The sequence below is a fragment of the Chelon labrosus genome (assembly GCF_963514085.1).
Source record: "Chelon labrosus genome assembly, chromosome: 10".
Taxonomy (NCBI): domain Eukaryota; kingdom Metazoa; phylum Chordata; class Actinopteri; order Mugiliformes; family Mugilidae; genus Chelon; species Chelon labrosus.
This window is the reverse complement of record NC_140360.1, coordinates 15826552-15842659: the sequence shown is the minus strand read 5'-3', so window position 1 is coordinate 15842659 and position 16108 is coordinate 15826552. Positions and strand designations below refer to the sequence as shown.

Here is a 16108-nt window from a genome sequence, read left to right as displayed (position 1 = left end):
GTTTACGATGACCTCAAATGTTTTTTCAGACTTTTGTCGAGAACAACAAATGCCGTGTAGATCGGTCACTCGTGCGCCCACACCAAGTGGCCGCCTGACAAATGTACAAAAACACAACACACGAAGGCGTTCAGTGCAATCATACACTACAGTCGCAACAGGCGAGCAGAGATCAGGAGACCCGTACAAAAGGTTCCTCCGCAAACAGTCAGTGTCACTGTGCTCCGTCCACACACAGGGACGCTCCACAAAGTGGGAAGCGGGGGGTGTTATGTGTTCTCTGGAGAGCATTAGCGTGTTGTCGGGCTGCCCAGTGACCAGAGAGGCTATTGCCCCTCTTCTCTCTCTCTCCGCTCATCTCTCCCATCTCATAACATTAAGACTGTGCCTCTCTGTGCTTGTATCCTTGGCAACCTGCCTCCAACAATGGACAGAGCTCTGGCCTCAGCATGGGAGGAGTATGGTGCCATGGAGAGGGAAAAAGCAAGGGCGAGGGAGATAGAGGGAGATGGAAAGCTGGCAGAGCGGCTGAGCAGAAAGGGAGAGTGAAGGAACGAGTCGCGGTGTTTCGTCGCGCACAGACGTCGAGGTCAAAACGAGAGAACAGAGCAAAGGGCTGAACAGGAGGAGGAAGCGAGACAGACGAGACGCGGATGGGGATGCCAAACCTGCGCTTGCTGCAAGCTTAGTATTAGTGGATCAGCTGAGATCTGTGTCACTCCTGAGCAGACAGAAGTTGGACGTATCTCAAGATCAGACAGTACAGATCTGGACCTTGAACCTCACACCACTCCTCGAGCCTCTGAGCTGTCTAAAGCCTGCGAAGAAGCCACGGAAATAGAGGATGGCTTCGTTTTAATCTGATTCCACTATCAGAGTTCTGGTGCCGCAGCCAGCATCGAGCTGATGATGAGCCCTGATTTTGTAAATCCAAATAGATTTTTCATTTTCACATATAAGTGATTGATACGTTTAATTAACTCCATTTCAAACACAATGAATATCACATTAGGAGAATTTTGATTTGTCCCCAAACTTGACAGGGTGGCTCTGCAGGGGAAAATCACATGGGACAAGAGAAACAATCGCCATGGCAGGGATCGTCACAGCATGCTCCCTCTATGATGCGAGCATGAGAGGTAAGAACAGTAGAAATCACACTGTGTGGACAGAGAGGAAAACCAGAGTGAGAGACGCCTGCACATAGAGGACTGTGTTCATCTTTTCTTCCCCCACTGCAGCTGAGTAGAGCCATTGAGATTAATTGCTTATGATCAAATCAGCAGAAGCTGTGCAAATTAAAGAGTGGGCCACCCCACCACTCCACCCCCTTCCTGCCTCACCTCCGTAACATCTCCCATCCAGCCAGTGGACGGTGCGTGTGACGAGCCGCAGCGTTTATTCAAGGCTACAAACGTGTCATTTCCTCTTTCCCCAGAGAGGCACACAGAGCGGAGAAAGGGTTCCAAACGGAGCACGGGGTCGGTCAAATAGTGCACACGCAGCCTCACGCACACACACACATGCATGCACACACACACAGTCAGTGCCCTAAGCAGAAGTGCTGATATCTCACCCTGCTTCTTAAAACTGCTCCTCTCCCTGCTTCCCTCTCCCTCTCCCTGACTCGCTCATTAAGAAGCCATTAGAGAGAAGGGCAGTGTGAGACCACATGACCCCTTCCTAACCCCTATAACACACCCCTGAAAGGGAGGGAGGGTGGGAAGGAAGGAGAGAAAGGGGAAATATATATAACTCGGATAGCAAAAAGGGGAGGGAGAGGAACAGAGAGGATGAGGGGAGGAGAAGGAGTAAAGGAGGAAAGTTAAGAGTGCAATTCTGATGTTTTAAATTCCAGGTGTTTTCCTAGCGAGTGACTGAACGCATCACAACTGTCATAAAAATGATACAAGACGGGATCCGAACGTGTGTTTGCGCTGCCAAAAGGCGACACTCTGTCACTGTACTGGCAGATCTTTCTCACTTTGTCTCATAAAACATTTTACGAATTGCCGCGAGATGATTAGGCACGCCGCTCGCAGTGCGTTCAGTGGAAGGACAGCGAGGATGAAAACACGGCGTCTAGAGGAGCCTCGCATGAGTCAGAGTAGAAGAGAGGTAGAGAGGCGTGCGATAAGTATGCAGTGACTTTAGGAGAAGGGGATAATTTGGGAGTGGAGGGGAAGACGGCTAGGCTGCTTCCTTAGTCGGACACAGGAATGTTGAGCGGGCGGATCCCAGTGTGTGCGTGTGTGCGTCTCCGTGTGTACGTGTGCGTTCGTGCCAGACAGGAATCCCTAACCCCCACAGACTGCGGCTCCACTTATCAAGGCCTAAACAGAGGGGTATGGAGGGGGAGAGCGGGGAGAGAGGGGAGAGAGGAGGGAGATGGGTCTGGGTGCCCTGCACTATCGAAGCCACCTCTCACCTCCATCGCTCCCTTTCTCCTCCTCTCATGTACAATGCACGCACACACACACACATATTTGCACACAAAAGCACACACTGAACCTTGAAGCTGGATGTCTCCGAGGCCAGATGAACTATGGGAAGGCCAAACAGTCTAACCATGGAAAAAATAAATAAAAGAAGAAGAAAAAAATACCTGCCAGGGTCACCGTTTCACAATTACAATTGCACCAATACACACACTCATCCCCCTATCTCTCTACCCTCCCCAACACATACCAATACGTCTTCAAGCCACCACTTTAGGTATTTCCTTATTCACTCTGAATTCATGAGGGCCTCTTAAACATTTTTCCACTCCAGTCAGGTGTAGTCTCAACTGGGGAATTAACGTTAATGAAAAAAAAAATGATGCGGGTACCACCTGAAACAAGCCCATGACCCATTTCTGATTCAGAGATACTGACGTACAAGGAAGTAGGGTGGGGGCTGAAGAAAGATAGAGAGAGAGAGAGAGAGAGAGAGAGAGAGAGAGAGAGGAAAGGAGATTAAATGGACCAGATGAAGTTAGTCTTTGCACGCGGCTGCTAGAGTATGAGGGTGGCGAGGAGGAAAGAGTTGCAGAGAGGCGGAGGGGAGGAAGGTGCAAACAATGAGGAGTGTGGGCAGGCAGGTGATCTGGGGCAAAGGGGTTGGGGAGGAGACGGAGACGGCGGGAACAAAGAGTTTGGCCTGTTTTTGTGCAACTATGTTATGGAGGATGTAGAGAGTCAGAGTTCTGGCGTCACTGGCGATTTAGCTGCTGTCATAAAAGGAGAAATATTTATCTGTACCTTCTGTCAAAGCCAGTCATTTTCTTGATTACCTTAAACCCACAACCAAACCACAAACAATATGACACATGGTTCAAAGTTTTACCATGATTAGTGATAAGGAATAGTCTACTGTTAACGCCTCTCTGCAGCCTCCTCTGATGTGTGTTTACACGCGAATCGAGTCGCTTTACACGTAACCGGGCTGATCTTAAATCAGCAGTATCTAATCTATAAATATGCGAACTTGGAGGTTTATATTTGTTCTTTTGTGATTAATAAATCCAACCCTCTTGTTTCTATTACAGCTGAATGCACTCATCCTGTCAGTTCAGCTTATAAGCACTTTGGACTTTTTTTTATATCAGCCTAAACTTTGTTTCACTAGTGGATAAGTGTTTTACTTTAGAAATGAAATGTGTCAGTACCTAGCAGAGGAAAGTAAAATGAGTTGGACATGATACAAGCGAAGTTTAGGGCTATTTATATATCTGCAGAGTATATTTGCATTATTACAACTGTGACTACAGGGGTAGTCTCTTCTTCCCCCCCTCTTTAAATCTTTTGGAACCTAACCTGGAAGGTCCGGTTTTACGCAAGCAAACAAACAGACACGGATCCAAGTGATGAGGAGGAAGCTTAACCCTGCGTTTATTTGAAGCCCATGTGCTCAAAGTGAAAGCACACGCACGCAAGCGCACACAAGAAATGGCGGCACGGGTCCCGTGTATGAGATGAGCGAAAACAGAAGTGACAGCGTGAATTGACAGGATTGCAAGGAAGGTCCAAGCAGGCAGAGGGAAGGAGGGATAGGAGAGCAGGAGGAGGAGGAGGAGGAGGAGGAGGAGGAGGAGGGGACAAATAGTTGTGAAGGACAGATAGTGGCTTCCAGGACTGTCTTCAGCGTCTCTGCGACTATCAAACCCAAAGAGAACCACACACAAACACACACATGTACACAGCCCAAGCCATAATTGTCCCCTGTGGTGATTTTGGCCTCTCCCTCCTAGTTTCTCATTGCTGTTGGCCAACTCTTCTGTATCTTTAACACTTTCTTTTTTCCTCTTCTGAAAGAGAGGAGGAGGAAGAGGAGGAGGAGGAGGGGAGGGAGGGGGAGGAGGGGTGGGGGATGTCACCAGAGAAGGAGTGAGGGATGAAGGAGAAAGAAAGGTCTAAAGGAAGGAGGTGTGGAGGGGTGTGACGGCGGAAAGGGGGAACGAAGGGAAGGAGGGAAAAAGAGAGAATGAATGTGTAAGAGGAAGGGAGACTTTGCCCTCCAGCGGGAACACTCCCACGATTGTGTGTACACATGTGTGTGCGTGTGTGTGTAAGAGCGCCCATGTGTGTCTGTGTGCGAGCTGTGTCACGGCCAAACCGACACACCCACAGGCTGTAGACCTCTATATCCTGTTCGGGTTGTCCGTTTGTCCAAACATCATGCCCCCCCCATCCACCTCCCCTCCTCTTTCCCCTCCCTTCCCTCCTCTCTCTCTCTCTCTCCCCCCTCCCTCTCTTCTTCCTTGTCGCTCCCCTATTCTAACTGGTCTGACGGGGGTAGAGGCCGCAGAGGGAGCGGGTACAGTAAATAGAACAAAGCCACCTTTCTAAAATAAACAGACCGGGAAAGAGGAACTTCAGGTTGACTGAAAATGAGAGAGAAGGCGAGCACAGACCCAACTGCGAGCTTACTAAAGCACTTCATTTTAAGGTTAAACTCTTCTCTAAAAGTTGCTGTTTTTGCTTCTTCCTGTCAGTCAGTGTGCCGGCATATATGTGCGCCTCTCTCTCTCTCTCTCTCTCTCTGTCTCTCTCTCTTTCTCACACACACACACACACTTTACCAGTCTCAATATCCCGGCTGCTTGCGCTCGACTAACTCTTGGTGAATGCTGGGTACAGTGTGACACATAAGCCACAGTGAGCTGCGCTGCCAGGCTCACGGCTACAGGGCCCATTACTGGCTATCAGATCACTGGAGGAGTGAGGGAGAGGCATCGTAGCACACATCACATCACATCTCATATCTCTAAAGGAGGAGTCTTGTCATGGATATACCATCAAAGAGGGGAAGCAGGAGGCCTCGCTCATACATGAAGCTCAGCGTGTTAGGTTTCTTACGTATTCCTGAGTGAAAGCCCCTGGATTTTAAAGCTTACTTTAAAACTATATTTTACGAGAGTCCTAAATCGCCTTGCACAGTGAGGACTGTAAACGCCACAGTTTACAGTTCTACTTCCCAAAACTTTTTTTGAACTCTGCTTAATATCCTTTTGCATCTCCTTTGCTCTTAATCATCTTCAGGCTTTTCTCGCGTCTCCCCGCTGCTCATGAGGAGAGAGGTCACATGAGGCAAAAAGATACTGCACGAGGTGAAAGAGGTAAAACCCTCGATCTGTGCCAATATTCATTCTTGTTCTTCTTCTAACTCGGTCCACCCTAAGCTCAGATTCAGACTCTTCTGGGGTTATTATCATTATCTATAATCCACTGCAAACTAATGTCCCTTAGAACAAAGATGTAGTTTTTAAGTATTCTTCAGTATCCAAATAACGGCTACTCTACGTTTATAGCCTACATTTCACTGATTCCCCTACCACACACAAAGGCAACTTCCTGTTCACAGATCCCAAAGCACTCTGGGAACTGTAGTTCTAAAATATAGACCATAACTGGCCTGCAAAAGGAAGCAAGACAAATACTAATCTAAGAAGTCGCACAGTCCAGTAATTTTTTCCATGTTTCAACATGTTGATATTACAGCGAAGGGTTTTGGTTCTTTTTATTAGGGACACACTCGATTTTGTCTGCGTGGGTGGGGGGCTTAGACAATGCTTTCCATAATAGAAAGTGAAATTCAGAACAGAAATGTCCCGCTGATTTTGCACCAATTTATTTATTACAAAGTATCTGGGCGGACGGTAAAACTACAGCGTGTTTGCAAGGGAAATTTTTAAAATGGAAATAAGGAACCGGGCTGAGCTGGAGAGGATGTGGAGTGTATTCTCATGCCTGGATTTTTAGGCAAGTGTTTGATCTGCTCAATCAACCGCAGCCATTTCTGTGTATAGATATTTGGGGTCTATGCAGTGGAGTTTGAAGAGTGTGCGTAGTGTTGATGTGTTGAGGCCAGGTTTCAGCTGTGGGGGTACTGCTGTGAATGTTCAACCGCAAAAACCTCCTGACCCACCCAGCCCTGCGTCGTGCCAACAGGACATCCTGTCAGGATGCATTCTGGGTAGTTTAATTCTTAGACCTGAGCGATCAATGCCAAAAAGTGTGTTTTGTGTGCTTAAGAGTTTAACCACATGCATTATGAAATATAAGGATTGTACTGTAAGCAGAAGATGTATAATGCATGGATGTGTTTATATACTTGCGTGTAAGTTAGAGGGTGAGGCGGTGGAGTCTGTGCGTGGGCCATGGCTGAATAGAGGCTGCACACACACATGGGCCCAACCCAGGTGCACTCAGGGTGGGATGGCTAATCTTTAACCCCCTCGAACACACACATACACACACCCCGTCTCCTCCTCCTCCTCTTCTCCACCCAGCAATCCTTCTCTGGCCTGTTCCAGGGGCAGGAGGTAGGGAGGTGGGGGGTACTGACTTTTGGAAAAAAGCCACGGTCAGTTGTAGGGAGGGGGCAGCTTCCTGTCCAAAATGGTTCTTTTAAAGCCAGAGAATTATAAATAGAGCAGGTGTCAGTATTGAGAACTCAGAGAGAGAGAGAGAGAGAGAGAGAGGGGGAGAGGGAAAGAGCTGCAAGAGAAGACAGACAGCAAGAGTGTGAAAAATTGTGTGAATGTGTGTGTGGTGTGTGATGCCGTGGTGGAGTAGGAGAAGGGGCTTTTAGCTGGTGGACTGCCCATAATGTCCAGCAGGATGTGAGGTCATATGACAAAGATGGCTGGTGGGCGGTGAGAAATGATTGGTTTCCACAGTGATAATGGAACTTTTTTTTTTTTGTTTTTCATTTAGTGGGGACCAAACAGGAGGTGCACATGAGAGAGAGAGAGAGAGAGAGGTAGAAAGAGGAAAAGGGGGGAGAGGACAGTGTGATACAGTCACAACTCCCCACTGAGCAAAAAAAAAAAAAAAAAAAAAAGAAGCACACAAGTGAGAAGTGAGGGGGGGTAAAATGAGTTTGTGTATGTGGTAGCAGGGGACAGAAAGGGGAAGGAGAGGATGGAGGGAGCAGGGGAAACTGAGGGAGGTGGGGTGAGCAGGCCACAAAAGTCAATAGGGTGGGAGGAAAGGGCTGAAATCATCTATGCAGTCAGAGGACAAAGAAGCAGAGCAAATAGGGGGTGGGGGAGACACAGCGAGGCACAGAGAGAGAGAGAGAGAGAGGCCTGGAGTACAAAGACAGCGAGAGACAGAACTGATAATAGACTGACTGTGGAAAAAGTGAGAAAGATGAACCAGGAGTCACACACACACACACACAAAAAAAGACCCAGAGAACGAAATGCAGGAGGAGAAGCCTCAACACGATGTAGTTATCTAACCCATCGTGTGTCAAACACTAAGCCGCGGAGAAAGGGGTTAAAAATTAAGTCCACACAGTCTGAAATATTAAATCTATTTTGGTTTTTAATGAAGGAGGAGTGAATTAGGGAGGAAATATGAGAGTAGATTATTAAACCGAGGAGCGAGGAGAAGGAAGAGAAAAAGTGGAGAGGTGTGCGAGGGGTGAGGGGGTTGAAATCTGTTCGCGGTGTTTTAAATATTAAACCTATTTCAAGTTTAATGAAGTGCAAATACTATGGGGAGAGTCTTAACTGGAATACAGAGAGGAAGGGGGCGAAAGGGGGATCCGATTCATTATTTCAAGTGTTCACCTTTAGACTGCAGAGACTTGGGGAGACGATCGCGGGGAGAGAAAGAGAGAGAGAGAGAGAGAGAGAGAGAAAAAGAGAGAAAGTTTATGCGGAAGTGCAAACTAGAGGGCAGTTTTGAGAGCACCTGCGTGTGGGCCCCGGGTAAGTCCAGGAGACTCCGGAGCCGGAGAGCTCGAGCAAGCCAAAACACGCAGCACTAACTTTAACACTCTTGAGCGCACAGGAATAAACCTGACAGGGTTCCACGGAATTGTTTCAATTTTTTTTTTTTTTTATCACATCTCTGTTGCGTGTGTGTGTGTGTGTGTGTGTGTGCGAGCGAGCGTGTATTAGTGGTTGAGGAGGGGAACTCTGAGGCCACAGAGCAGAGAGGAAGAGAGTCAGATAAAGATGTTGGATTTTAAAAAAGATTCTCGATGTAATCAATGTGCAACAGCTAGAGGGAAATGGAAAGAACAGCCCACGTGTGATTGAACTGTTCACGTCTACATAATCAGATGCTCTAAGCTGTGTGTATGTCAGTGTGTGTATATCACACCGGCCACGTACCGGATTGCCAAAATCCCCCAAGCTGCCACTAAAGGTCACCATGCGTATGTGTATGTGTGTGTGCGTGTGTGTTTTAATACCAGCAAGAAAAAAAAAACACACACAAACAAAAAGTATTTCCAGTACTGTTATTATGTGGGATAAAGATCAAGTTGGTGTTTGCCCCAAGTCTAAAGTCAGTAGGAAGGAAATCAATCGTTAGCATGTTTTCACCAGCTCTGGCTTCTACCCAATCACAGAGAGACGATGCCAGAGAAAGAGACCGACATGTCCACCTTTAGAAGAGGGGACACAAATAAATAATAAAACAAAGCACATAATCTGGTTAAAGTAAGGCTTTTATGGGCAAATGGCAAATTTAGAGACAGAAACTGCGATTGCTTCCTCACATTTTAAAGAGATCTGGAATAATGTATTATTTCAGATTTATTTATTATTATAATATCTTATAATATGGAGTGTCGGGTCTGACTTTTTTATTTGATTCAGTTTTTGTGTGTAGTATATAAAGCTGATGGTGTAAAACACCCATCTTATGTTTGCTCAGCACATTTTGTATGTTTGCCCGCCAGAAAACAAAGAATATAAATTTTACAACCAGACTTTACAACCAAACTAAATAAATCTTTCATTCAATCGAGAACAATATAGTAAATAGTTAAAAAAAAAAAAAATGGACTCCTGATATTTAAAACTCTCTCTCTTTGAGTTTTTAATCCAGGTCTGTAAAACGCAACAGGGGCAAAACTAAATATAAGTAATTATTTAAAGGCTCAGGACACAGGGGCGGCAGAAGTGCAAACTATTTAGAACTGCGTTCCTCAACAATTGTCACCTCCAATATAGCGCTGAAAAAAAGAAAAAAAATACACGCATGATTGCTTCACTGAAAAGCAACCGCAGCTTCCCTTCTTCAGATCTCAAACGTCTTTATCAGCAGACGAGGTGGGTCTGAGGAACGGGGGGATGAAGCGTCAGCGAGAGACAGGGAGGGATGCTGGGTGCTCAGTGGCCTCAATAATGGCATCAAGTAAACGCAGCAGATGTTTGCAAGGGACAGGGATCTAAAGACAACAAATCCTAATTCCTGCAGCTGTTTGTGTCAACATGGGCACATGGCATTTTCATACAGATGCTTCTGAAGCGGCCTAATAACCTAGCTGAGCCTTTGCGCAGCCATATATTGCCCTTATGTTACGGAATAATCCAGTGAAATGCTCGGCCGTGCAGCGCCCGTGTTGTATGTCATACGAGCGTTTCTAATAGCAAAGCATGGGCACTGATTACAGATGAGTGAGAGAGAGAGAGAGAGAGTATGTCTAGGCACTTCTCATCAATAAAGAATGAAGCAATTAAGCTAATCTCAGACTGAAGGTGCCCTTTCTCCTTAATACCTACCATATCCTTTCATGGAAACCAACAACTTGACTTCATGGAACAACAGCTCCACCACACACCAGTGGTCTCTAAACTTAACCCTACACCGTTGACTTACTCCTTCACCGAAGGGATTCATATTGCTGAAAAGATTAGTCAATTAATCAATTACACGCCTATCCCGCGAGATACGCAATTTCTTGGGGAAAAACACAGGTATAACTAATGACATTACACATCTATGTATGTCGCCTGCTGTCATGGCTCACTGAGACACTTAATGGAATAGATCCAGCATTAATATTATTGTCGTTTATGTGTTTCTTTTCCTGCTGTGACAACTCAAAATGTTCGCTGTGAATATGGTCTCTTAGCCAATCGACAGAAACTCCATTTAAATTTAAACAAAGCAAAAGTTCCAGCTTCTAAGGTCAGGAGACTTTCTGTAATTTACTTAATTGACAGATGGAAACCCAGTTAAGAACAAATGACTCTGTGATTAGAGACTGCATTGTCTAAAGAATATAGAAGTAGACCTGCCTGGGTCACATCATCAGAATAATACAGCGTGGGTTTTCTATTTGTAAGCATAATGGAAAAATCATGTCTTCTGTTTGTGGATAAATTTAGTTAGCTAGCGCTTCTTTAGCGTATCTCATGTTTAGAAGTCTGAAAACATCTGTCACACTCAGCAGATCTTTGCGGTCATATGTTGCAGTGTTGTATAATATTATTACAGTAAACTTTAAATAGAATTGTGCACCACTTTCTAATCCATGGCCCTTACATATGCCTGTTCATCTGATTCGGATCTTCAACCGTAGGTGACAAAATCCTGGACTTAAGGAGACTTAAGACTTAAGCACACTAACGCTCATAAGCCCATCCTGTGTATTTTTGACCCTGGCTTGGTCAGAGTAAAAGAACTTATGGACATCGCATGACAGACGTGGAGGAGCAACTCCCACAACCAAAACATCACACCACTCTCCTCGCAGCCTCTTGGACCAGTAGTGACCTCACTCAACCTGTTCGGCAATTCCCCAAACCTTTACTAAGCACACAGACACCACCCCCTGCAAACTGACTCAACACACAACAGTGACACACACATCCTGTTATAGACTGCCGCTCTGAAAGGTAATGGAAGGCCACAGGTAACATGATGATTTAAATGGCAAGCCTATCTCCCTGAAAGAGTCCCCGTCCTCCCACTCTTCACCATCTTGGTCCCAGTCCCGAAAGCCAGTTGAAAACTAGTCCAAATGGTTGTCTTTTGGCTTGCACCTGGTGAGCCTACACCAGCAGCAACACTACACTTCCTCTAACCTTTAGGTGAGAAAAAACCTTTCTCATTAATGGTTGCTTCACCAAAGCCAGACTTAAACTCTACCTTCTGTAACAGGACAGGACCATGAAACTGACTGACTGGCTTAATAGTCCCATTTACTTCGTGGGTGTATGCGGTTGTGGATGTGTGTGTGATTCTGAAGACAAGATGTATCTGGGCACCCTGATAAAGTCCGTTGGCAGGTCACAAAATCTGGGATTTAGGACTCTTAAAGTTAAGCAGACAAACCCTCATAAGCCCAAACGGATGCTCTCTCCAATCATTTCTTTTTGGTCTCTCTGTTCTCTTTCTACCCCACTCATCCACCACACTCGCTTCCTTTTCCCTCCTCTCGCCCTTTCAAGAAGGTCCTTCCCTAAACCCCAGAGAGGGTGGGAGGAGCCTGGGATGGCGAGGACGCGGTGGTAATCCGTGCAGTGACCCAGGTCAATTCAATTATCCTGTTTTCTTTCGCTGTGCGACGCGTGTGCCCATTTCACAGCCAACTCCCTTAATGCGCCCAGGATTAGCTTCTCTTACTTTTAATGATCTACCTATCGACGCCTTGGGCCCCACGGCGCGTGCGCGCACACACACACACCTCAGATGCACACACACACGCACAAACACGCAAAGGTAAGTTTTTAAGTTTCAGTGTAAAGGAATTCACTAAACAATTCTGCTAGGCTGAGGATCAAGAGAGGCTTTCTCAGAATAAATATATGTTCATGAGTGTGTTTGTGTATGCATCCGCTTGTTTATGTGGGAGTGTGGCTTACATAAACTGCAGAAAGGAGAGGATTGCATTATCCATCTGCATTTACCCAGGCTTCACCTCACACCTTCAAGATTTGAGATAATCATCTTAGGCCTAACACGTTAGTGTATATGAGCTCGCTAATCGCACCCCCGGAGGAGGAAAAGAGGTCATTTTATACTAACAAACTGTGCACATGGCTGACATGCACTGAAATATCCATGCAAAATTCAAAGTATTAAGTGCTACTGTACTGCACTGTAAAGCGTCATGCACATCCTATTGAGTTCAACAAATGTCAGAAATACAGTTTGATTGTTTCCATGAAACTGCTGCGCTATTTATAAGGAAAGGCATTTTAAGAAATAAATTAGGTTCTGTCATAGTTAGGTGTTGGGATGACACTCTCACCCAATTACCTGACCTAATCTTATTATCTCACCAGTCATCCAGTAATTACATGACTGGATAACACACTAAGTAGGAGCAACACTGCAAAACTGTAGAAACTCTCTAGACTCCAGTAAAGCCTCAAAGTAATCAATTCAGCACCTTCAAAGATGGCTTTCCTTTGGCCTGCTTACCTTGCTATCACTTATGAGAGCCAGGTCAGGTGAAAACCACCTGCTGTTATGACATTAACCGACTAATTTAAGCACCAAATTCAATTTAAAACGACTATATGTTGATCTGAAAACACTTGGCTTCCCTTCGCAGTTGCTGTAATAGCACGTTTCACAGACAGACAGTGAACGCAGCCTTACCTGGGATATCCTGCCCATTGTAGTTCCATCCAGGTACAGCCAGAATGGAGGGCAGAGGAGATCCAGGCCTACTGTCCCTGTCTCTCTCCCTGTCCCGCTCTCGGTCCCAGTTTCGCTCAGCTTGCTGGGTAATGTGTCTGACTGTGTCCTTGTTCTTCCTGTTCTTCCTCCGTCCTGAGCCTGATAGGGGCTGCCATGGTCCATCTCCTCCTCCTCCACCAGCGCCACCAGCCCCTTGCTCTCCCTGGCTTTGTGCTGCCCCCCTAGGAGTGTCCCTGGGATGGGAGGAGGAGGCAGGGGACACCTGTTCCTCTTTGACAGTGACAGGCCTGTAGTCATGCGGCCAGGCCGGCTGGGAGTCGTGGCAGGCTTCCTCCTGGCTCTCGTGGCTCTTCGGAGGTTCTTGGTCCTCCTTCCCGTACGTGCTGCCTCCTTCGTGGCAGCTAGCGATGGCTGAGTCCCCGGAAGAGTTGGCCGGGCTGGTGCGGCGCGCCAACCACGGGGAGGTGCTGCGACCAGACATGATGGAGGCAAGGGCTTCAGACGCCATACCCACTATCCCTCCTCCTCCTCCTCCTCCTAAACCCGCTCCCGTGACACCCCCTGGTCCCGCCATGGCCACTCCTCCTCCACCTCCTCCACCTCCCCCTAGGCCGGCAGCCGCAACTGCTCCCATTTCAAAGTCGGCCAGTTCATCCGCCATCTCAGAGCGGATGCTGATGTCTAGTGCAGCCTTGATGAAGCTGTGGCAGGCCTGGACAATGTCCGTCATCTGCAGGTAGCTGGCAGCTGACATGACCTCGATCACGTTCTTACTGGTGAGGGCGAGGTGCGCGGAGTACATGAAGTCCAGGATGGCTTTGAAGCCTGTCGCCGTTACGATGTCCAGGTGAGTGACAGTAGTTTGGTGGTGTGGCTCTGCCCCTTTTTTAACCTGCAGGGTGAGAGGAAGGAGAAGTCTTTATTTTTATGCTGAAGAGGATTCTTTAGAACACAACTTGGAAAAGACAGAAAAGCAAGAACATAACCAAATCCCCTGACCTGTCCTTGCTAGTTCGCTCCCTTACCTGGCAATAAAGAGTCTTGAAGTAGCGTGAGGAGCCCAGGAGGACGTTCTTATGGGCCTTGAAGATCTTTCCGTCCACAATGACACAGGCATCGCAGAGGATGCCGTGCTGCCTCTGCTCATTGAGCTCTCTGAGGAGCTGACGGTAGTGAGACGAGATCTCCATGTCCTCCTTCCTGTTGTTCATCTGTGTAGCTGAACAAAAGCCTCTCCTCCAAGCATCTGCTGGAAGATGAGAAAGGCGACATGCGACTTAGGACGCACAGGACAATTTATCAATTTATCAAAAAATATTGCTGTCATTTTACGATGATGGAAAGGAACAGAAATTTGGAATATAAGAGCAAAGAAATCTGGGACATTTTGTATATTTCTACAAAGGAAAATGAGGCAACATATTGAGGGTTTTTTTTCCTTTGAGGCGATATATATATATATATACATATATAGTGCCTGATAGCTGTATGCAAACCATTGATTTAATTTTAATGAAACGGGGGAAAAAGAAATAAAAAATACGTGAATTCAACTGAACCGCTCCTTTAAAGATGAGCCAGGGTAAGGATATGTCAGTAATGACTGTGACATAAAAACAATGACATCAATAGAAGGCACATCTCAACCGCTGTAGTTTGATGTCTAAAAACAGCCCAGTAACAAATAGTCAAAAATCTCTGTGTTTAAACCGTGTCTGACAGGTTCATTTATGTGTGAGTGGGAGTGTGTGTGTATATGTGTGTGTGTGTGTGCGCGCGACTGAGAGCGTGTGTAAGCTCATTAAAAATGTCAGTTAAAAAGTGTAACACCTTTCACGAAACAGTTTTGAGAGAGAAAAACACCTCATTTAGTTCAGAACACTTTACCATTTAATTTATCAATAAACACAGCCTCGGTTTCTTGTTATTTTTTTTCCATCCTGTTTGAACTGTGAATATTCAATCAGCTGTCTAGTTAAGACGAAAATTCCACTCTTGAACTTTCACCCCCGAGTTTCAGATCTTGCACGGTTCAGTCCAGGTTGAGAACACAACGTTTTTTTTTTGTTTTTTTGTATTTTTTTGTTATTATGCAAAGAACAGAGAAAGAACCCTTAATGACAAATTGTGGAGCTGCTCAACTGTCACTGAATGAACATCCGAATTTCTGGATTAGCTGTCACATGCATGCATGGTGGTGTGGTAGGAACACTGCCATATTTTATTATTGCTTTTACAAAATAAAAGCCTTAGAAAAGCTCCAAATCTCAGTGTGTACAATCTGTCAGCCCATGAAGTTTACTCTGCTTTCGGCTTTAGGCATGTTGAGCTCAGATGTGAAGTGTGCAGATGTAACATTATAGTGTGTGTCTTTCCTGCCGTGTACAGGTTAGAAGACGCACAAGCAACATTGAGAATGAGGATGCATTATAAAAGGCCACAGTGAGGTGAGTGCAGAAGGAGACAAAGGGAGATGTGAACATCGCAATGTTGAAGCATGCAACGAGGTGGCGGAAAAACAAAGAGGAGCCCCGGCAAACACAAACACACATAGGGGAAGAAAAAAGATGAGCACACACGCGTGCGCTTCGACAGTACATTAGCCGAAGCATTAGCAGCCGCCGCTTCCGCTCTTGTCTCGGTGAGGGCTAAATCGCGGGGACGCAGAGTGTTACCAAACGCAGCAGTGATTTGTTTTGGGAACGCCACAGCTGTCAGCTCTCATGGGCCATTCTGAGAGATGACAGCTCGGGTTGGCCAAGGTGACAGCAGCGTTTGCTCGGGGGCCGGCACACTTCAGGTCATGTTTAGCAAAGCTCTGCTCAACCTGATGGCTTGTAAGATCAGATAAATCCACAGTGTCTCCCACGTCCACTTGGACAAACACACCTCCTATGAACAAGCGGTGGACAAGCGGATGGAGTGGCGGCGACAACTGCTGAAGCCTCCCTCAATCAATCCATTTCTAGCTCTTTCGCTGTGATTGGTGTTTCTTTGAGTTGCAGAGAGAACTGTGGGGAGGAAGAAACTTGGATGTGAATGCAGAATAACGCTGTCCCTCAGTGTCTCAAAAGGCAAGCTTTGACGCAAGTGTTTTTATCCTCCGGCTCACACATTCTCTGAAAAAAATCTATTGGCGGTCTAACCTTGAGAATATTTTCCTTTCTGCATTGCTCTGATGGAGGTATTGAGAGTCTTCACCTCTAACCTTTGGAGACAAACCGAGC

The 16108-nt window shown here is 46.3% G+C and overlaps 1 protein-coding gene across 1 annotated transcript in view; it reads right to left on the bottom strand.

Moving 5' to 3' along the window:
- zbtb46 (zinc finger and BTB domain containing 46) overlaps nt 1-14216 on the bottom strand; it is a 37962-nt gene extending 23746 nt beyond the window's left edge. The window contains exons 1-2 of the mRNA XM_084553027.1: nt 13907-14216; nt 12840-13773 (exon numbers count right to left, since the gene is read on the bottom strand). Coding sequence (XP_084409153.1) covers nt 12840-13773; nt 13907-14092 — 1120 coding nt within the window. The 5' untranslated portion in view covers nt 14093-14216. The remainder of the gene's footprint in view (nt 1-12839; nt 13774-13906) is intronic.
- Between the last annotated feature and the right edge of the window lie 1892 nt (nt 14217-16108).